Source organism: Rousettus aegyptiacus, unplaced genomic scaffold, assembly GCF_014176215.1.
Source record: "Rousettus aegyptiacus isolate mRouAeg1 unplaced genomic scaffold, mRouAeg1.p scaffold_m13_p_4, whole genome shotgun sequence".
NCBI classification, from domain to species: Eukaryota; Metazoa; Chordata; class Mammalia; order Chiroptera; family Pteropodidae; genus Rousettus; species Rousettus aegyptiacus.
The window spans coordinates 61438415-61461319 of record NW_023416307.1 but is presented as its reverse complement, the minus strand read 5'-3'; the positions used below and the strand labels follow the sequence as shown (position 1 = coordinate 61461319).

General features: G+C 33.2%; 1 protein-coding gene across 1 annotated transcript; it reads left to right on the top strand.

Moving 5' to 3' along the window:
* The first annotated feature begins 8613 nt into the window (after positions 1–8613).
* LOC107513687 lies at positions 8614–18574 on the top strand. The gene is given in 4 exon segments (XM_036219655.1): positions 8614–8619; positions 8694–9018; positions 9726–10019; positions 18501–18574. Coding segments are annotated over 4 exon segments (699 nt in total).
* The last annotated feature ends 4331 nt before the right edge of the window (positions 18575–22905 follow it).

Below are 22905 nucleotides of genomic sequence, written 5' to 3'. Positions count from 1 at the left end.
ATGGTCAAGTAACTATTTTTTCTCTCAAATGCATTTGGCTACAGATCAATAGTAGATAAATACCAGGCTGTAGTAGTCTTACTTTTATCAAGTTAAGTGAGAGAAATTATTGTTAGGTAGCTAGTCAGACATGAACAACAGGGGAAACAAAAAAATAGGGGCCCAGCATAGACACCACCTAAAGAACACTCCAATGATAGCAGAATTCTGGGTATGCACATGCGCATTAGGCCAAGTTATAGCAGCCAGGTGTCAATCAAAATGACCTCAATTGCCAATCACCTAAGAATACCTTTGGAACCACTCATCAAGGGCCAAATATAAGGCACACATTCACGGTTCTTGGTCTTTTTTCTCTTCTTGGCTCCCCTCCCTTTTGCCCTTCTGGGCTTCCCTACTTTTGCCCTTTTCAGTTCCCATTTTTGCCCTTTTTTGCCCTTCTGGGTTCTCTCTCTTTTCGGTGGCCTTTTGTGGCCTTTTTGCCCTTTCGTAGCCATTTTGACTCCTTCGTGTTGGTTATAGTGTGGGGACCATGTGACTCCTTGGGACATTCTTTGACTTTTTAAAATATATTTTTAACAAAACTATTAAATCTCAATGACTTGTGATTGTTCACTGCCATAATTTGAGGAAGATCTGAGGAAAGATTCTAACTCACATCTACACCATCATTATCTCTCTCCCTCCCCGCTACCGTTCGGGTGACACCCAACTTCGATCTGGCCCAATGGTGACATTATATTTGTTTCTGTATATCATGTAGCTATCCAAATTGTTACCAACTAGCAAATAATTTACATTGAGCATAATTGAAACAGTGACTTAGTAAACAGATAATTTTTAAAAAAGCAATAAATACTGTTCCTGAAATCAATCCAAGTAGCCTAAACGAGAGAGACCATAAACCTGCTAGAAACAAATTAGTTCGTTATACATTATTTCTTGCAGCCCATTTGCTTTTTACATTTGAGTGTGACTTGTTTGGGGGCTCTTCTTGGTCATTATTTTTTTGAGTTTTTTTTATAGTTTTCGTGTTGTTAAACCTGTTGTTTCCTTTGTGGGTTTGCTTATCATTACAAACTGAGGTTTAAGAATTTAATAAATATTCAAATTATGTTATTTTCTAGTCATTTAAAACTATGGGGTTAAAGATATTTAACTCAAATTCATCTAAAAACAGTTTGGTGCATGGAAGGGTAATAACAAATATTCTGTAGAAATTCAGCAGAGAAAAAATAATTGCAATAACTTCTAGTTAAGGAGTTTTTTTTTTCCTAGAGGGAAGTATTATCTGAAGTCAAATAGATGGTTCAATCGAAAGTCAAATGAGGGGAGACATAAGCTGAAGACAAAAAGAGTGTGACAGCTAGTATGTTCATGTTATTTTTTCTTAACTTACTTCAGCATCTAAAATGGAAAATAGAGAAGACTGATCTTGCCATCAAGTAATTCAGAATCTAGTGGGGAAGACAAATATGTGAACAAATAATGACGAAGGGGTTAATAGTAAGCACAATGATAGAAATTGAGTCTGGTTTCTTCAGCTCAACTATATATTGATGAGCTTTATCCATAATGTTGAGAATAGTTGTAATTCATTAAAAGTCATTGCTATATAATACTCCATTGTGTAAATACTATAATTTATTTATCAATTCTACTGTTGATTTGCTCTTGGTAATTTCTTTTTTCATTATTCCAAATAGTGCTTCTATGAACATCCTTGTACATGGGTTTTAGAGAGCATATGTATGCACTTCCATTGAATATACACCTAGAAGTAGATTTGCTGGTTATAGGGTATGCCTATGTTTAGCTTTTTCATACAGCCAAAGGGTTTTCCAATTTATACTCCCATCAGAGTGTATGTGATCTGTGTTTTCTCACCAAACTTGGTATTGTCTGTCTTTCATGTTAGTCATTCTGGTACATGTTAAGTCGGGGTTTTAATTTTCATTTCTTTGATGACTAAAGAAGTTGAGCATCTTAAATGTGTATTGGCCAATTTAGACATTCTCTTTTGTGAGGTGCATATTCAAATATTTTGCTCAATTTTTTATTGAGTTGCCTGTCTTTGTTTTATTGATTTGTGGAATTATATACATATTAGACTACAAGTCCTTCATCACATATATTTATAACAATAATTTTTCTCACTCTGTGGGTTGCTTTTTTACTTCTGAAGATGTGTCTTTTGAAGGACTAAAGTTATTAAATCTTAAAGTAGGCTAATTGTTCACTTCTATTTTTTTTTCATTTTATACTCCTAAGAAAGAAATAAGGCATCAAATAATTGTTGATGTGTGTCCTATTTAAGCAATTGTTGGCTATTCCAGTCAAATATATGTTCTACAATTCTTTATTTTTAAAGCTGTGTTTTATCTTTTATATTTAAATCTTTAATGCATTTGAAATAGATTTTTGTCTCTGGTCATTGATGAGGGTCAATATATAATTTTCCGCTTGTGTATACAATTTGCACATCATCATTTATTGGGAAAAAAAACATTTTCCCCCAATCTTACACACTTTTACATTTGTCATATATATCAGATACCACATGTGTGTGGGTCTGTTTCTGACTCTCTATTTCATTGTATTCATCTAGTTTCTTATCTTTGAATTAATATCACATGTCTGGATAATAAATCTTTAGTTTATCGCACTGGCTTTTTGTTTGTTTGTTTGTTTGTTTTGTTTTGTTTTGTTTTAGAATCAGCTTATCAATTTTCAGAATTAAAAATTTTTTTAAAGCTGTTTAAAGTTTATTAGATTTTCAATGATGAAAATTTAGTTTGGAAAGAAATGACATTTTCATGTTTTTACTATCTATGATATAATAGGTCTTACCATTTATTTAGGTTTTCTTTAATTTTTTGGATACATTCTGTAGATTTTGGTGGTGAGAGCTTACATGTTTTTCAATGGATTTATTTGTACATATTTATTTTTATTTGGGGAGGGTATTCTACATGGAATTTCAAAATTTTTATTTTTTATTTTTTACTGAAACAGAAAAAATTAATTTCTTTAGAATATATATTTTAGAATAGTTTTAGGCTTACAGAAAAATTGAGAAAATAGTACACAGTTCTCATATACCTCCTTTCCTAATTTTCCCTTTATTGACATCTTACCTTAGTATGATACATTTGATATGATTAACAAATCACATTTAATACATTGTTTGTAACTGAAGCTCACAGTTTATTCTGATTTTCTTAGTTCTTATCTAATGTCTTTTACTGTTTAAGGATCCCGTTCAGTATACCACATTGCATTTATTTGACATGTCTTCTTGATGACTGTGACTACTTTGAGGAGTATTGGTCAAGTGTTTTGTAGAATTACCCTCTATCAGAATTTGTCTGTTTTTAAGACTAGACTAGGGTTATGGATTTAGGGGAGGAAGACCATAGATGTAAGATGCCAGTTTAATTACATTGTATCAAGTGGATATACATCAAATCTTATGTTTACATAGGATATATTTGTAATACAGTTAGATTTTCAGGTTTGACTTCACTCCTTGGTATCCCTAATCTCTTAAACGAGGTTTTTTGTTTGTTTTCTTTTTTCTTTTCCTTTTTTTGGGGGGGTATACATTAAAGTTTATTTTGTGTTGTTTGACAAATGCAAATGCATAATGTCACTTATTGACTATTAGAGTATCCTATAGAATAGTTTTGTTGTCCTAAAAATTCCCTGTGCCTCACTTAGTCAACCCTCCTTTCTAACCCTTAATCCCTGACCACCACTGGTGTTTTAACTGTCTCTATATTTTTACCTTTTCCAGAATGGCTTCTAAGTGGAATCATACAGTATGTAAACCACTTAGACTGTCTTTTTTCACTTAGCAGTGTGCATTTAAAGTTTATCCATGTCTTTTTGTGATAGGTAGCTCATTCCTTTTGATGGTTGAGTAATACCCTGTTGTACAGATGTAGTTTGTTTACTCATTTACCTGTTTAAGGCATCATGGTTGCTTTCAGTTTTTGGTGTGTGGAGGAGAGACTGCTCCATTGCATGCCTGCTGACTGACCCATGAGCTGGACCTAAGCCAGAGGGGAGGTTGTTTATTATGGAACTAGTTTGGAGACTGTTTTGATCTTGATTCCTGTGTTCTGACACAAACCAGCCCCTCGCCCCTACCCCTGGGGCAGGCTGGGTCACAAAAACAGTCTTGTTACCCTGACCTGTTTAAGGACATAGAGCGATTTTCTGTGCTTGGAAATAGTCACATCCTAGGCCACATGACTATCTCTCCTCCACACCCCTACCCGATATAATTCTCTGGTGCCTGCTAAGTGGCTTGGGGATCCATTTCATCTTGCAGCCACCCAAGACATGCCACATAGGTAAGTTTCCCTTAATGAACTCTTTTATTATATACCAGACTGGAGTAGCCAGCCTCTCTGTTTGGTCTTTCCCTGTCCTCTGCTGATGAAGGTATATTTTCAGTTCTAAGATCTTGTTCTGGGTCTATATGTACTAACAATTGGCAAGCCAGCCAGGAAACTGAAGAAATGGGCCTTGGAGAAGAGGTATTTGTGGGAGAAATCTTATATTGGCCTTCTACTTCTACGTGGGGAGGGGTAGCCCATATTTTAGATGTGTGTGGAGCACAGTGAGAAAATACAGGGACACCCAAAAACTACATCTGGCCTGATGTGTTTGAAGAACTAAGCATTGTATATTGCAGCAAGAAAGGAAAGCCCATAGTCATAGCTTCAGGTTGGCCTCTTTTATGGGTGATTTGGCCACCAATGCCCAGCTAGAGGCAGAAGCCAACGGTTAAAAAATTGGCAGTAGATCTTGGGGAAAACCACCAATCTTGAACACATGTCCAAGCTATTTGAAGGACTTGGAACTTGGAAAGAGTGAAAGAAAAGGTGGGAGTGGGGGAATAAGAGCAGCAGGGAAGAAAGGGCCTATATGGAGAACTAGAAAGCAAATGTGGCATAATCTGGTTTTTCTTTTTTCTTTTTGTATATTTTGGATACAAGTCCGCTATAATTTTAATATTTATATCCCAAACTCATACATTGAAATTCTAACCCCTAAAAGTTATGGTATTACTAGGTGGGGCCTTTAGGAGGTGAGTAGGTCATGACAGTGGAGCGCTTATGAATGGAATTAATCTTTTAATAAAAGATCCACAGAAATTCCTAGTCCCTTCCACCATGTGAGAAGTCTTTGACTTAAAAGAGAACTTTTACCCAACCATGTTGGCATTCTAGTCTTGGACTTCCAGCCTCCAGAACTGTAAGAAATAAGTGTCTATTGTTTATAAGCTACCCTGTCTGTGGTATTTTGTTATAGCAGCCCGAAAAGACTAAGAAAAAATTTTATATCAGATATGTGTTTTACGGATATTTTCTTTCAATCTGTGGTCTGTCTTCATATTCTCTTTACACTGTCTATCCCAAAACAAAGTTTTCTTTTTGTTGTTGTTAAATAAAGTCCAACTTGTCATTTACTTTTTAATCATGGATCATACTTTTGATATTGTATCTGATAAACTTATCACCAAACCCAAGGTCATCTAAATTTCCTCCTATATTTTCTTCTAGAAGTTTTATAGTTTTGCATTTTTCATTTATGTCTATAATCCACTTTGAGTTAATACTTGTAAAAGTTAATTAGATGTCTGTATTAATTTTTTAAGCATATGAATGTTGTAGAAGTTTGGGTTGTGCCCTCCCCCATTCATGTTGATCTGTAACCTCAGAATGTGATCATATTTAGAAATATGATCTTTGCAGATAAAATTAAGTTAAGGATCTAATTTAAAGATAAATTTAAGTTAAAGATAAAATCATCTTGGGTTAAGGTAGGCCCTAAATCCAATGACTGGTACCCTTATAAAAAGAGAATAAGACACACAGAGACACAGAGTAGAACACCATGTGAAAATAGAGGCAGAAATTGAAATGATGTATCTACAAACCAAGGACTACCAAGGATTATTGGCAACCACTAAAAGCCTGGAGAGAGGCATGGAACAGATTTTCACTTAGAGCCTCCAGAAAAAAATAACACTACTGACACCTTGATTCAGGACTTCTGACCTCTGGATCTGTAAGAAAAAAATGTTCTATTATTTAAGTGGCCAAGTTTGTGGTAATTTGTTATGGTGGCCCTTGGAAAATAATCAGACATTTAATTGTCCCAGTTAGATCATTTGTTGAAAAGACTACATTTTTTCCTCCACTGCACTGCTTTTGCACCTTTCTCAAAAATCAGTTGACTATATATGTGCAGGTCCATATCTGAACTCTCTATTCTCTTCCATTGATTTACTTGTCTATTCTTTTGCCAATACTATACTGCATTGACTATAATAGAGGTCATCCAAGTCCATTCCTTTATTATGCAGGTGAAAAAAATGAAAATCTAATGGTTGCATAACTTGCCTATTTTCACACAGTGCAGAACAAAGCATAGTAATTAGGTCTTCTGCCTTCTCAGCTAACTTTTTTACACTACACTGCACTGTATTGATTCCTGTAGCTTTATAGGAAGACTTGAAGTCGAGTAGTGTCAGTCCTCCAATTTTGTTTTCCTTCAGTGTTGGGTTGACTATTCTGGATCTTTCACCTGTCTACATAAACTTTAGAATTGGTTTGTCAATATCCATAAAATAATTTGCTTAGATTTTGATTAGTATTGTATTGAATTTACAGATCATGTTGGGAAGAAGTAGTATCTTGACAATATTGAAACTTTTTATCCATGAACATGAAACATCTGTCATTTACTTATTGATTTTGTTCACCAGAGTTTTATAGTTTCCCTCATACAGACCTTGTAAATATTTTGTTAAATTTTTACCTAGGTATTTCTTTTGAGGAGCTGCTAATGTAACTGGTATTGTGTTTTTAATTTCAAATCCCACTTGTTCATTGCTGATGTATAAGAAAGTGATTGACTTTTGTATATTAATCTTGTAATCCTACAATCTTGCTATAAACACTTATTAGTTTCAGAAGTTTCTGTTGTTGATTCTTTCAGATTGTCTACACAAGTGATCATGTCATCTCTGAACTAAGACAGATTTAATTCCTAATCTGTATACTTTTTATTTCCTTTTCTTGCCTTATTGCATTAGGAAGAGCTTTTAGTATGAAGCTTTCAGTATGTTGAAAAGGAGTCACGAGTGGAGGCATCTTTGCCTTGTACCTAATCTTAATGGAAAAGTTCCGAGTTTCTATTAAAATATGATGCTTAGCTTTATTTTTGTTAATATTCTTTATCATGTGGAGAAAGGTCTTTCTATTCTCAGTTTACTGAGAATTTTTATCATGAATTGGTGTTGGATTTTCCTCAGGTGCTTTTTCTGCATCTATTGACACAATCACAGGACTAGTGTGATGGATTACATTAATTGATTTTCAAATGTTGAACCAATGTGCATACCTGGGATAAATCTCACTTCATTGTGGTATATAATTATTTTATACTATTTAAAAACTTTAATTTTCTAATATTTTATTTAGGATATTAGCATCTATATTCATAAGAGATATTGGTCTATAGTTTTCTTTTAATGTCTTAAGCATTTTCTTTTTTATTTTTTTCAGTTTCCATATCTCTGCTTATTCATGTGTTCTTGCATGTGTCAAATTTCCATCAGAGTTTTTAATATATTAAATATAGTTATTTTTAATTCCCTGTCTGATAATTTAAAAATCTACTATATTTGAATCTGGCTTGGATGTTTGTCTCCTCAGACTATTTTTATTCTTGGCTTTTAGCTTTATATTTTTTGTTGAAATGCAAACATGGTACCTTAGGTAATAGAAACTAAGGTAAACAGAGCTTTAGCATAGGTTTTATGTTAATCTAGCTAGGAGTTGCGTTGTATTTACTGTTTATTGTAGGTCTAGGTGTTAAAAGCTTAAATTCCTGTAGTTTTTGTTTTTTTCCCCCTTGTTATTTTTTAAATTTCCCTAAGAACTCCTTATTAGAGTTTGAGCCTTGCAATAATTTTAGCCGTAATCCACAGAAATTATATTGGAGCCCTATTGGTATGGTAGTAAAGAATGAGAGAGGGGAAGTAATTTAAAATCTATTGTTAAATCTCACTCTTTTAATGGGCCTGTATACCTTTATTTTTCTCCTTCCTCAATTTAGATCAGACAGGAAAGCTAAAGGGAACTGTAACTGGGTCATTGTTCTTCCATTTACATGAAATAAGGCTCTGGTAAAATATTTTCCTCTGGAAAGTAAGTCTTTTTTATGAAAGATTTACTTTTGCCAAAGACATGAGGTGATTTTTCTTGGCTCTTCAGCATGAAGAGGAAGGGTTTCTGATAGTAAGTAAAACCTACAAAATTTGGTTTCTCCTTAAGACTGGAGCCCTGAGGGGTTTGTCACCTTCAAGCTAGTTTATGCTCAGCCTCTAGAAATTAGCATTACTGATTTCACAACTTTTAATTTGTTTTAATTTCTGCACTTAATAAATATTTGTTGATTAGGTGGTATAAGCTAGAAACACTTTTAGAAACTGCACAACAGTGGTGAAAAAGATAGGACAGTTTTTGTTTTTTTCTTTTGGAGAAGAGAGGCAAATAAAAGGATAACTATAAGACAGAAGAGGTAAGTCCTGTGATGGAGGTAAGTCCAAGGTAATATGAAAGTACATTTCTCTTAATTCACACTGGCTTTTATTTTCAGATTCTTTTCATAAGATAAAGCCCCAAAATAATGAGACAGCTGTATTGGGAGAAAATGAGACAATTTTCTACAATTTAACAACTCTAGCAGATGTTCTGCAGGTTACCTGGCAGAAAATCCAAGATTCTTTGCCACAAAATATGGGCACATATAGCAGTAAATATGGAGAAAAGATTCTTCTACCATACATAAGTTGGCTGCACTGTGAGATCATCAAACCCTATTCCTCATTCATAACTATCAGTGGAGTGACATTTGATAATGAAGCCTGCTATAGATATCTCTTTAATGTGTTCCCACATGGCAGTCAGGAAGGGCAAGTCTGTCTTAAAGTTATAAGTACATAAATGTTTTATGTAGAGTCAAAACCATGGGGTTGTGGTCTTTGAAGCTTACGGTCCAGAGAAAGAATGTTAGAGAAGAAATGACTATAATAGAGGCCATCTAGGCCAAATCCTTTATTATACAGATTTAAAAATTACTAGAAGCCACTAATGATTACATAACTTGCCCATTTTCATGTAGTGTAAAATCAGATATAGTGTATAGTTCTTCTGTTTTTGTCATCTAACCCTTTTGCACTACGGTGTACTGATTTTAATCCAGTGGGTAAAATCTATGAACCACATAAGGATTTTCATTGGGAAAAGCAAAGAAAAGGAAGAGAGACAGTAGAGGAGGAGAAAAAGGAAATGAGAAAACTCTAAGAAAATAATAATTTCCCAATCTTTAAATTAACAAAATATTGAAGGAATAGTGATAGTGTCACAGTGTTCCTTCATTATGCTCCTGCTATAAATTTAAAGTATTGAGGGTATATATAATGTAAACTTAAAGTTGAATGAAAGTGGAGATACCAATTGTCCCTCTAAAATCAGAAGGTAGTGTGTATAAGATATGGAATTGTGAGATTTTCTCAAGTGTGAGGAGAGGTATCTGAGAGAGACATTTTTCAACCTTTTGGTTTCATATAAAAATTTTGGGAAGTTCACGATTGAAATCGGGTATGATATTTTTATATTTAAATTGTTTCATCTTTGCCTCAGCTATATCTAAATTAAAAACTGAACTCCAGTCCAATCTTGGCTCTGAAGGCTTCCTTGGATTTACTTAGTTGTGGGAAAACTTGCTCCTCGAATATCTTTTTTTCCCATTACAAGTCTTGATTAATCCACCAGAGGAATGCTTTGCTCAGAGCCCAAATGGCACAGTGACTATCATTAAAATGTACAACATCTCCTTGGAGACTGTGAGGTCCCTAAGACTTCAACACCTGATTGTGCACATGAATCATCCTCTAAGGAACAAAGAGATTATTCCTCTGCCAGTCAAACAAGAATGTAAGTAGAAGTAATAATTAACAAGGAAAAATAATTCTCTTTAAAATTCACTATCAGAAGTGTTTGTGTAGTCATCTAGTTTTAAAACTATAAATCAATGTAGTACACATGCATGGTTAAATGTATTAAAGAAGGAAGATGTTCTCTAACCCAACCTGGCTTCCAGGGGTAATTGATTTTATATGGCATATTTTTAGCTGTTGTCCCCTACATGCTTTCCACTGAATTTCTGCCATAGTCAATGAAGATTAGGCTCATTTACACTTCCTTCAACTTTTCCTCTTCCCAATATAATTTTTCCTCTCAGTATAGTTCTTTTGATGCTTCAATGCTTACCTCTGCAACTTGCAGCAGCACAATTAAACCTCTTTTTTGTTTTGTCCACATAGAAATTCTCTCTTAGCTGCCTACTTCTCTTTGCCCACCTACTTCCTAAGCTCTGTCAACTGTGTCTTCTGTTTCAAAGCCGTAATTAAACAGGGTATGATTTTCCTAAGGAATTTAAATAATATAATTTCCTATAAAACTTAATTTTTTAATATTCCACCTAATATTCTTTAAAACTAGAGCATTTAGTCTCTATATATTTAGTGTAAATACTGATATAGTTGGGTTTTAAATTTCACCTTACTGTTTATATTATCTGACCCCGTTCTATGTCCCTTTCTCTTCCTGAATTCTTTTATATTATTTATTGTTATTTTATCCTCCACCCATTAATTTGTTAACTATACATTTCTCTACCCTTATTTAAGTGATTGACTTGAAGATTATAACATACATCCTTGACTTATTAAAATTTATATTTATTTAGTACTTCTACTACTTCCCAGATAATGCAATGTGCATATATCAGCTCCCACCCTTTGTGCTATAGTTTTTGTGCATTTTAATTGTTTATATATATAAATTACAAAATATATTATTGTTGTTATTCCTGTTATTTATAGAAATATTCTTTTAGGTTTATCTTTTCTGTTATTTTTTCATTTCTTTATTCATGTTCAAACTTTCATTTCTCTTCTGCCCAAAGAGTTTTTTTCCTCTCATGCAGGTGTACAAATAATCAATTCTTTTAATTCTTTGATCATGCTTGCATTTTTGTAAAACTTTTTTATGGAATTTCTAATTCCAGTTTGATAGTTTATTTTTTCTGTATCATTTTGACAATAGTTTTCTTTTGGCTTTTGACTTTCATTAATTCTGTTGAAAAAATATCTGTCGGTTTTATTGATGGTCTTTTAAAAACAATGTACTACCCTTCTCTCCTCTGCTACTTTTAAGATTTTCTTCTCATATTTGTTTTACAGTTTTGTTATGATATGCCTTGATGTTGCATGTTTCGTATTTATCTTGTTTGTGTTTTTCACAAGATTTTCGAATCTGTAGATTAATGTCCTTTATCATTTTTGGAAAAATTTTGGCTATCATCCCTTCGAATGTTGCTTCTGCCACATTCCCTCTCATCTTTTTCTGGGACTCTAATTACAAGTACATTAGATATGTAAAATAATTAAATTCGATCTATTTTAAATTCCATATGGGAGAATTCTAATATCTGAGTCTTTTCTGGGTCTCTTTCTATTACGTTAAATTTTTTATCATAGTTTCCAGTCAGTGTTGAGTTTTTATATATAGTTATTTTTTGACCTAATGTTATATCTGGTATATAAAATATTGCAAAGATAATTGAGGCTCTGAATTTTTTTGTCATAGCTTTATTGTTATATAATTTATGTACTGTAAAATTCATGCACTTAAGATGTATAATTTGATCATTTTAGTCTATTCACAAAGTTCATGCAGCCATCAGCAAATCAACTGTAGAACATTTTTACTACTCCAAAAAAAAAAAAAAAATCCATACCCTTCAGCCATACCCTCTAAACCCCTATACTTTTAGCCTTAGGAAACCACAAGTATGCTTTTTATCTCTATAGATTTACCGATTCTGCACATTTTGTACAAATGAAGTCATACAATATGTGGTCTTTTGTGGTAGTTGGTTTTATCTTCCTCCTGAGACACTTTTACTTGGTGTGGTTTATTTTGCCTTAATTCAATTACAGACTGAGATGATTTGAAAAAGATGTTAGTCCTTGAAAAGTGGAGTCTATTTCTTGTTCACTCTTACTTCCTAGAGTTTAACTATTTGGAATTCCATTTTTAAGCCTGGAATGGATACCAGAGTCTTTTGTTCCTGGCAAGCGCTGACCACCAGTTTTTTATTGTTCAAGGCATATTTGGCTGCTGAAATTTCTGCTCAGCTTCTCAGCATCTCAACTCTGACTCTCACTTTAATAATTAACACACTTATTAGGGAAAAAAGCGTATCGGAATATTAGGCTTGTTTTTCTTGGCTTTCCATTTTCACTGGACCTTGGCTCTACAAATTCTTAATAATTTGGTAGCTCTTTAATAATGTCTTATAAAATATTTTAACAATAATTTGTTCAAGTTTTCTTCATGTTCTCAGAAGGAGAATTGGTCCCAAACCACCTATATTATTGCTGAAATCGAAGCCTTCACTTAGTATCCAATTTTATACTGGCTATCTTTTACCATTGTATTTCCATAGCCTCTTTGTTGGCAGGGCTCTTATCACCACATTCTGAAATTAATGTGCTTTGACCTCGGTGTTCAGAGTGCAAGAAAGCCCAGCTTCCCACTCATCACATAGTCTTAAATATTTTCTATAGCAATAGAAAAAAGATCCTATTTATCTTTCAGCTATGGTTTCAATCTCTTCTTCCAGAAGATATCTTCCTATTTAAGAAAGACAGAAATTTTACTCCCATTCTAGCATTTCCCCCCATTCTCTAGATCTCTTTATGTTTGGGTGAATACGACAGAATAAGTTTTGGATGTCATTGATGGTGAGTGAATCTTGCTTACCTGTTAATCCATGATTATACCACACCATCATATCACAGATAATGATATAAGTTGTCCAATGGTGCTTATTAATTGTCTGGTATTAATGGTACCCATTTATTTTCACAGGAAATAAAGTAATTTTCCCCTCAAGCTTATCTTTCTATTTTGTTTAACTTTTATTAATCTCGAGCGTTTGTTGCATTAGTTTGTCTCATTCGAGGGCTAACCAACAACCATAGCAGTCTCTGTATGTAGTACTGTCACCATTTGTTTAATTCAGCAGATAATCATTGAAGTTAACCATTCAGAATTCTTTCAATAGCTGTGCATGTAATAATATTAAGTTAAGCCATGCGATATTGATAACATTCATTCACTTTTTAATAAAATAAATAATTTTATAAAGTTAAGCTAAATATAAGTATATTAGGTTAAATCTTATATAAATAAGGGAATATAATTTGAACATTATCAAGAGCAGACTAACAAAGCCTCTGATCGTGAAACCTTAATTCAGAAAAAGATCATCTCTTGTTTAACTTTGTAAAAAGTATTTGGGACATAAATCCCTGATTCTGAGGAAATCTTGTATAGAGCTTTATTTCCCTCTGTTTCGTTGTTGACTTCAGGGCTGTGTTCACATTTCAGTGCCAGATTCTTCCCAGTCAGCCTCCTTCACTCAATTTGAATAAGCTATGCAGTATCTCATTTAAAAAAATCAACCTGGAACTAGAAACTGAGATACAATGATGGCTGAACAGTTAAATATAAATGGTACAAAGTTCCTCAACTAAAAAACATACATACCTATAATAAAGTTTAATTTATAAATTAGGCACAGCAAGATATTAACAACAATTAATAATAAAATAGATGAATTATAACAATGTTCTGTAATAAAAGTTATGTGAATATGGTCTCTCTCAAAATATCTAAGCATTTATCATGCACTATGGCTGTAACCGTTGCAGTTTGAGGTGCAACAGCGAAACTAGCCCAGACTTCCTTTTCACAATTCATGGATAGAAGATTTATTCTTGCTATAGATCTTAGAAACTTCAGCATGACGATTTTTTCCTTTTCTTATTAAGTTGAGAATTTACCTTTTCATTTGAAGGAAGCACCTTATGGCTTTTCTTTGGCATATTTGAATTGCCATCATTGCTCTCTTGCACTTTGGAGCCATTATTAAGTACAATTAAGGGTTACTTGAACACAAGCACTGAGATACTATGACAGTTGATCTTATAATCTAGCGGCTACTAAGTAACTAATGGGCAAGGAGTGAATAAGAGTGTTAGATAAGCTGGACAACGGGGTAATTCACAGCTCTGGTGAGGACGGAGAGGGACAGAGGGAAAAAAAGTGAGATAGCATGAGGTTTCATCTTGCTACTCAGAATGATACACAGTTTAAAACTTATAGATTGTTTATGTCTGGAAATTTCCATGTAATATTTTCAGACTGCATTTGACCTCTGATAACAGGCTTTAAAAAGCAAAATCGCAGATAAGGGGGAACTACAGTAACACACTTGAGTAACACTGTGGTCAAAATATCTATAGTAAAAGTATTGATACTTAAAATTTTACAATTTGTTTTTTTTAAGAGTGCGGTTTCTGGAGTCAGACAGAACTGAATCTGCTTCCCAGTTTTGCCACCTAATCACTTGTATCTTTGGGCAAATTTCTTAACATCTCAGAACTTCCATTTTCCCATTTGTATATGATAATTGCACTCAGTTAATGTAAATAATCCTTGTAAAATGCTTATTACATTGCTGAGAACATTAATCTTAAATGCTAATAATTATTATTATAAATTCATTTTCAGAGATTATTACATACTCTTTGGAAATTCCACTTTAGTAATTGGGTAATATTTTATCACGTGCCTATATTATATTTTGATTAAACATTTTTAGGTGGTTATATCTAGGTGAATATTTAGGTAGTTATATCTTCTTTTATTCTTAAGAGTTGTAGGATGATATGAAATATCTGCCTTTGATTTGAATATGCATTAGTATATTCATTTGTAAAATGGGATTTGGCAAATAATCTTAAAACATCCATTTCAATGTCAACCAAGCAGTTGTGTATCAAAAGAGCATTGTGGATTAAAGGTATCAGAATGTCAGCATAGTGTATAGAAAAGAAGTATAGTCACAAAGAATGTGTTTCTGGTTTGTATTTTTTGGGTAATTCTGTTTTTTTCTTATATTTGGCTGCCTATAGTTGTTACACTCATAATTTTCTATGTACTTTCTTTATCATTCTTCATATTGTTCAGAGAAAGAAAAAGTAAGTTGTGTTTCTACCCATCTGCGATGGAGAAGGTAGGTAATATATGAGTAGTTTCAAATCTGAAAAACAAAACAAAACCAAACCTGTTCCAAAAGCTCCGTCAAAATTTTCCATGAAAAGAAATATCATGGAAAACTCTTTTCCATATGCTTGGTAATTCTTGCAGTCAAAGACTTATCTTTGTTCAAATGATACCCTAATTGAGATCATTAGAAAGGTCAGCTGTTAGTAATTCATGCTTATGGTAAATTGAGTTTAAGATTCTTTCTTGAGGACAGATTTTTTTTTTTTTAATTCCTCCCCACTCCACTTCCACCCCTGACCTATGGAGGTTGCTGTCTCCCCTTAAGAACTGAATCTCTGAAGGCAGAGCACCTCTTCTTATGCACCCAGGGCCCGGGGCTTGGCACACTCGGGCCCTGGCACAACTGGGGCCTAGCATACCCAGAGAATGTGGAGATTTCTGGGCTGGGGCCCTGATGAGGTTCCAACCCAGGACCTTCTGCGTGTAAAGTAGATGTGCTAATCGCTACTCTATGGAACCACCCAAAGACAGATTTTTGATTAGAGTCAGCTTGTGAACTTCAGACAATCAGTGGATGGGAAATACACTAAGTGGTGGAAAAAGCTGAGATTGGAAGCTTGAAATTAATCTACTTGACAAAGCCACAGTAAGATGAAATTGGTCCTTTACAGGACTAATATGATTAAATATAGACTCATTTATTCAATGTATACTTCTGGAGTGCTGATACATTGCTATGCATTATTCTCAGTAGGGGAGACAGAGACAGACAACAAAAAATATTGGGTAGTAATAAGTACTATTTAGAAAATAAAACAGAATGATACAATTGAAAAAGCCTGTACGACTAGTTTATGTTGCATGGTCTCTCTGAAGAGGTGACATTTAAACTGAGAATTGAGTGAAAAAAAAGTTGTGAGTGAAGTTCTTGATGAAGACAAAAAAAAAAAAAAGAAGAAGAAGAAGAACTTCATGTAAACCAAATGAGTTTTGTGTGTCCCGAGGTGGGGAAAAAAAATGTCAGTATAGCTAAAACAATGATTTAGAAATAGAGATGGGAGCCAGAAAAGGTAAGGCCAGGAAAGGTATTTGGGTGTTTTATTATTTGCAATATCAGTCCACTGAAGTGTTTAAAACAAGAGAGTACAAGGATTTCATTTATACTTTGAAAAGATCTCTCTTGCTGAAGTGTGGACAGAGTTTCTTGCAAGTCAAGAATGAAAGAAAGGATATTTTTAAAGAGATAATTGCTATAATGAAGATAAGATGGGGATCAATAATGGTCTGGACTAGGATGGTAGCAGTGGGAATTGAAGGATTAAGAATATGTTTAGGATGACAAGATGTGCTGAAGAATAAGGTGTGGGAAAAGAGTGAAAGAAAAAAATTATCATGATAATTCTAAACTTTTTGGCATGGATGAAGGAACCTTTTACAAATATGGGGAAAATTAGAGGAAGAACAAACTATGGATGGTTCTATTTTGAATATGTCAATTTTCAGATGCCTATTTGACATCCAAGGGACTATGTCAATTATCTATATATATGAATTTGAAATACAGAGCATATAAGAACAAGAGATATAAATTTTTGAGTATAGTGGGTATGTTCTCCAAAGGATATATCATAAATTATGACTCTCACTATTATAGAGTAGAAATAACTTGCAAATTCTGTATCCGTGTACTTTTATCCCAAACTAAGCATGGAAAAGATATTTTGATCAATCTTTCAAGAGAATTTGAATCTGAATCTCCCAATATTTATTCATAGCATACTCTTATAATGGCACTATTTTGTAATGTCCTGTGTAGGTCATTAGAAGCATTTGGGTTATATTCAACTATGGATGCATCAATATTATTATATCCTTAGGTCAGAGAATGTACTTGAAACCACATTCCAGCTGAGACAGCCTGAAATGGAGACTTACGAGCCATTTTCTTCCTGCACACAGGTAATTTGCAGGGTGTGTTGATTTTCACTCTCATTGTGTATACTTTAAATATACGACTTAATCTCCCATATTAAATCATCTATTTAGCAGCAGCAAGTATCATTTTTTAAATAAATGGAAACAAAGATTTGTTTATATGATACAGTTTCATGAACTGGTGGTTTCAGATGAGGTTATACTAGTGTGTTTGAAAGCTTCATTCATCTCCTGATTCAGGGCCACTCCCACCATCAACAAATGAATGGCTGCTTTGTGTTTTTTTCCCCTGATTATTAATAAGGATGAGCATGTCTTCATATATTTGTTAGTTATTTAGGTTTCCCCTTCTGTGAAGTTCTTATCTGCATCTTTATGTGATTTCTGGTTGCCTATATTAACAGAAATTCTTTGTATTCTAGATTCTTTATAGACTAGATCTTGGTTATTGCTCCTTACATGGCATCATTCTTAAATTTCTCAGTTATGTCATTGAAAGGGCAGAAGTCTTTAATGATTTAATATTGTTAAATCCATCCATTTTCACCTAACTGTATGAGTATGAGGTCTTACTTAAGAAGTCCTCGTTCACCTCTTTTCACAATAATATAATCATATTCATTATCTTCATTATTTTCTATTTCATATTTAGGTCTTCACACCTTGGTACATAATGTAGGGTATATAATGTTAATTGTCATTGTGTAGTGAGCTAGATTTTCTAATATCTGCTGCTATAAAACCTGTTCTTTCCCTTCCGATGAGCTTTACTCCCAGCTCTCCCAGGTAATACTTTCTGCTGATAAGGGTAGGTAGATAGAGAGATATGAGCCGGAGAGAGAAGGACAATGAAAGGTTAACGAAACTCCAAGACACGTTTAGTAGAAAAATGTACATGACAGGACATTACAGTTAAATGTTTACCCAAAACTAGACAGAAAAACAAGATATCTGGCACCTCCCCCATGGTCAGTTAACTACAGAGGACAACTATATGACCGCACTTTAAGGGAGCTCAGATAGTATGGGCAAAATTAGTTAACTGAGCATGTGGCTATACTCAGAATCGCCAGAGCACAGGCATCTAGGGCATGCACTACACATTCCTCAGCCAGGGTAAGACGTTCAGAGGGAGGAGCTGGAAATTTGCAATGGAAGAGACAGAAGGAGAACAAAGAAACTTTATTACTAATATAAACCCCCGGTCCTCACTTCCTCAGGGCACTCGATCTTCTACCAAAGTGCCCACTTGGACTTCTACCAAGCGTACTTTGCTTTACTTAATAAAATCGCTTCTTCTTGCTACTCTTTCTCTACTGTGTGTCTTTCTCCTTTAAGCAAAAGACCTCCACGCAAATCTCTCATGGGGATCCAGCGACCCAGCCCGGAACTCACACAGTGCAGACAACTAAGCGCTGTAGTAATAGAGCCATTGTTTAACTTCTTACCTCTTCAAAATTATATACGGATTTTATTACTATGGTCTTCTGTTATATGTTAAAATATCTTAAGGAGAGATTCCTGTTTTGTTTTCATAATGTGTCTATTCAGGGATACACACACACATATCATAAAATAAGTTTAAGTTCTTAAAAGATGTATGGCTGGAATTTTAATTAGTCTTACATAGAATTTGTATCTTAATTTAATTTAGGGAGTATTGCTATCTTTACAGTATAATTTGATTCACTTGTATATATGTCCTCCATTTATTTAAGTCTTTCTGAATGTCTTTTAGGAAAGTTAAAAATTTTTCTATCTGTAGGTTTAGTGTGATTTTGTGGTATGTTAATTCCTTAGTATTTTTAATTTGTCCACTATAATAATGAATAGTATATTTTAAAAATAAAAATAAAAATTTCTAGCTGGTTATTAGTGGTTTAAGAACAGTTCTGGGTTTTGTAAATTAACCCGTATTTGGAAACTTTGCTAAACCCTTTATTAATTCAAAGTTTTTCTGTTAATCTAATGGTTTTCTATGTAGATGATCATCTCTCTCTCTTGCACATAATGACATTTTTTGCTTCTTTCTTTCCAATCCTTATGTCCTTTTTAAAAATATAAAATAAAAATGGTTATCTTTGTCTTGTTTCTGAATTTAAAGATTGTGTCTAAAATTTCTCTAAATTTGGTATTTGTTGCAGTTTGGCCATTAAGCATATTATCAAGTTTAAAAAATGTTCTATTATTTCTATTTTCTGTGGTTTTATCATATATAGGATGTTAAACTTAAGCTTTTTTGTGTATTTGTTAAAACAGTCATATGAATTTTCCATAGAAGAATTTTCCACTAATAGATTTCATTAGATGGACAGATTTTCTAATGTTTAACCATTCTGAAAAGTTTATTTATAAGTAAAACAGAACTATAATTTTATTTTTTGAATTATTTTCACTGGCTTTGAAATAAATATTTCAAATAAAGGTTTTAAAATTAACACCAGCCTCAAGGAAAGTTTCATCATTTAATATTTCTCCTTTTTGAAACATGTATAAGATAGAGATTTCTATTTCTTAAAACCATCTGGATCTATCATTTTTTTGGCAGGGGAATTCTTTCATTTAAATTTAGTTGCTTTCAGAGTTATTGGCTTATTCAATTTTAAAATATTTATGCTGATTTTTATCATTTTATTTTTAATTTTTACAAATTTTATTTTATTATAGTAAGAACATATGAGATCTATCTCTTCATAAAGTTTTAAGCATGAAATATAGTATCATTGATTATAGATACAGTGTTGTACAGCAGCTCTCTAGAACTTATGCATGTTGCTTAACTTATGCCTGTTGATCAGGAACTCCTTATTTCTTCCTCTCCCCAGCCCCTGGCAACCACCATTTTACTCTTTAGTTCTATGAATTTGATTATTTTAGATACCTCACATAACTAGAATCATGCATCATTTGTCATTCTGTTTCAATTAGCGTAATGCCCTTGAGGTTCTTCTATGTCGTCACATATTTCACGATTTCCTTCTTTTTTAAGGCTGAATAGTATTCCAGAGTATATACATACCACATTTTTTTTTACCCATTTATCTGTAGATGGATGCTGAGATTATTTCCACACCTTGGCTATTGTGCATAGTGCTATAATAAACATGGAAATATTAATATCAATTTGAGATCCTGATTTCGATTCTTTTGGATAAATCCAAAAGTGGGATTGGATAATAAGTACTTCTAATTTTAATTTTTTGAGAAACCTCCATACTGTTTTCCATAGTTGCTGTGCCATTTTGCATTCCCACCAATAACAAGAAACAATTCCAATTCTTCCACGTCCTCACCAATGTTTCTTGTCTTTCAATTTTTTGTTAATAGATATCCTGACAGGTCAGTTGATATTTCATTGTAATATTAATTTGCACTCCTTTGATAATTAGTGACATTGAGCATTTCTTCATATACCTGTTAACTGTGCCTTCTTTGGAAAAAATACCTGTTCAGATCTTTAGACTACTTTTTAGTTGCATTATTAACATTTTTTTTGCTATTGAGTTGCAGGAAGTCTTTATATATTTTGGATATTAACCTATTATCAGATATAAGGTTTGCAAATGTACTTTTTTCAAAGGTCATGTTATCTTTTATTATTAGCACTGATCACTTTTAAAACATACCTGAAACATGTCCTAAAAAATGTAAATGAATTTTAGAACTCATTAGGTCAGATGATGTGACTGTAATTGGAAGAAATAAGGTGCAGAGGCTCAAGAAAGTCCCATCTACTTTGGTACAGAGGCAAGACCAAGATTCAGATGGAGAACAAACCCCAAGAATGACCAATGTCATTGCTTACTTGGAACTACAAGCCAATGTATCTGAGTAATTGTTTCCCATTTCACGTCTGGAACAAAGTAAATAGGTAACAGTCTTAAATGTAAAAATGGGACACCAACAGTTGCATGTATAGCGGGCTTTATGACTCTTAAGGACTCTGGAAAATAGTTTCTCCCATTCTGTAGGTTGCCCTTCCACTCTGTTGTTACCTTTGTTGTGCAGAAGGTTTTTAGGTTGACATAGTTTAACTTGTCTGTTTGCTTTTGTTGCCTTTGCTTTGGTGTCACATTCATGAAATCATTACCAAGGGCATTGTCATGAAGCTTTTCCTCTATGTGTTCTTCTAGGAATTTTAGAGTTCAGGTTATATATTTAAGTCTTTAAGCCATTTAGAGTTGATTTTTCCATATGGTGTAAAATGCAAGCTAAATTTTATTCATTTGCTTGTGGATATCCAATTTTCCCAATATCATTTGTTGAAGAGATGATGCTTTCCCAACTGTGTGTTCTTGGCACTCTTGTCAAAGATGAGTTGATAATATATGTATGAGTTTATTTCTGAGCTCTCTATTTTAGTCCATTGGTCCACATGTCTGTATTTATGCTAGTTCCATACAGTTTTGATTCCTGTAGCATTTTACCATATTTTGAAATCAGGTAGTATGGTGCATCCAGCTTCATTCTTCATTCTTCTTTCTGGATTTGACTATGAATGGTCTTTTATGTTTTATAAAAATTGCAGAAATTTTTTTTTGTATTCTGTAAAAAAATGCTATGGGAAGAATGATAGACATTGCATAAAAACATCTAACTTTACTCTTTAAGGAGCTAGAAAAAGAATGAAAAAAACTGAGCTCAAAGTGAGCACAAAGGAAATAAACTAGATAGTAGAAAAATAATACAAAAAAACTCACTTAGAGTTGCTTTCTTTTGAGAAGATAAAATAAAATTGACAATCCATTAGCTAGACTAAGGAAAACAAGGGAAGACTCAAATAAATGAAATCAGAAATGAAAGAAGAGACATTACAACTAATGCCACAGAAATAAAAATAATTATGAGACTACTATGAAAAATTATATGTCAACAAACTTGATAACCTAGAAAAAATTGATAAATTCCTAGAAACATACAACCTATCAAGACTAAATTGTGAAAATGTAGAAAGTCTGAACAGATCTACAGCAGACCTACAACTAGTATGGAGATTGAAATAATCATCAAAAACCTTCCGAAAGAAAAGACCAACACTAGATAGCTTCACTAATGAATTCTATCAGACATTTAAATAAGAATTAATGCCAATGCTTCTCAAATTATTTCAAAAAAGTGAAAGAGAGAGAACACTTTCGAATTCATTTTATGAGGCCAACATTACCCTGATACCAAAACCAGATAAAGAGACCATAAGAAAAGAAAACTACTGGCCAATATTCTAAAATCAATATAGATGCAAAAATCCTCAACAAAATATTAGCAAACCAAATCCAACAGCACATTAAAAGGGTTATACACCATGACCAAGTGGGATTTATCCCTGGGATGCATGGATGGTTCACATCTGAAAATTAATATAATAACCACATTAACAGAATAAAGAATAAAAATCACAGGATCATCTCAATACATGTAGAAAAAAAAACATTCGAAAAAATTCAACACACTTTAATAATACAAAATTCTGGAAAAAAACTAGAAATAGAAGAAAAATATATCATAATTAAGGTAATATATGGAAAGCCCATAGCTAATGTCACACACAAGAGTGAAAACTGAAAACTTTACCTTTCGAATTAGGAACAAGGCAGGGATGCCTGAACTTCTGTTCAACATAGTATTGGCAGTGCTAGCCAGAGCAATTAGGCAAGAGAAAGAAATAAACATAGAAATTAATAAGGAAGAAGTAAAATTGTCCCTGTTTTCAGACGACATTATTTTATATATAGAAAACCTTGAA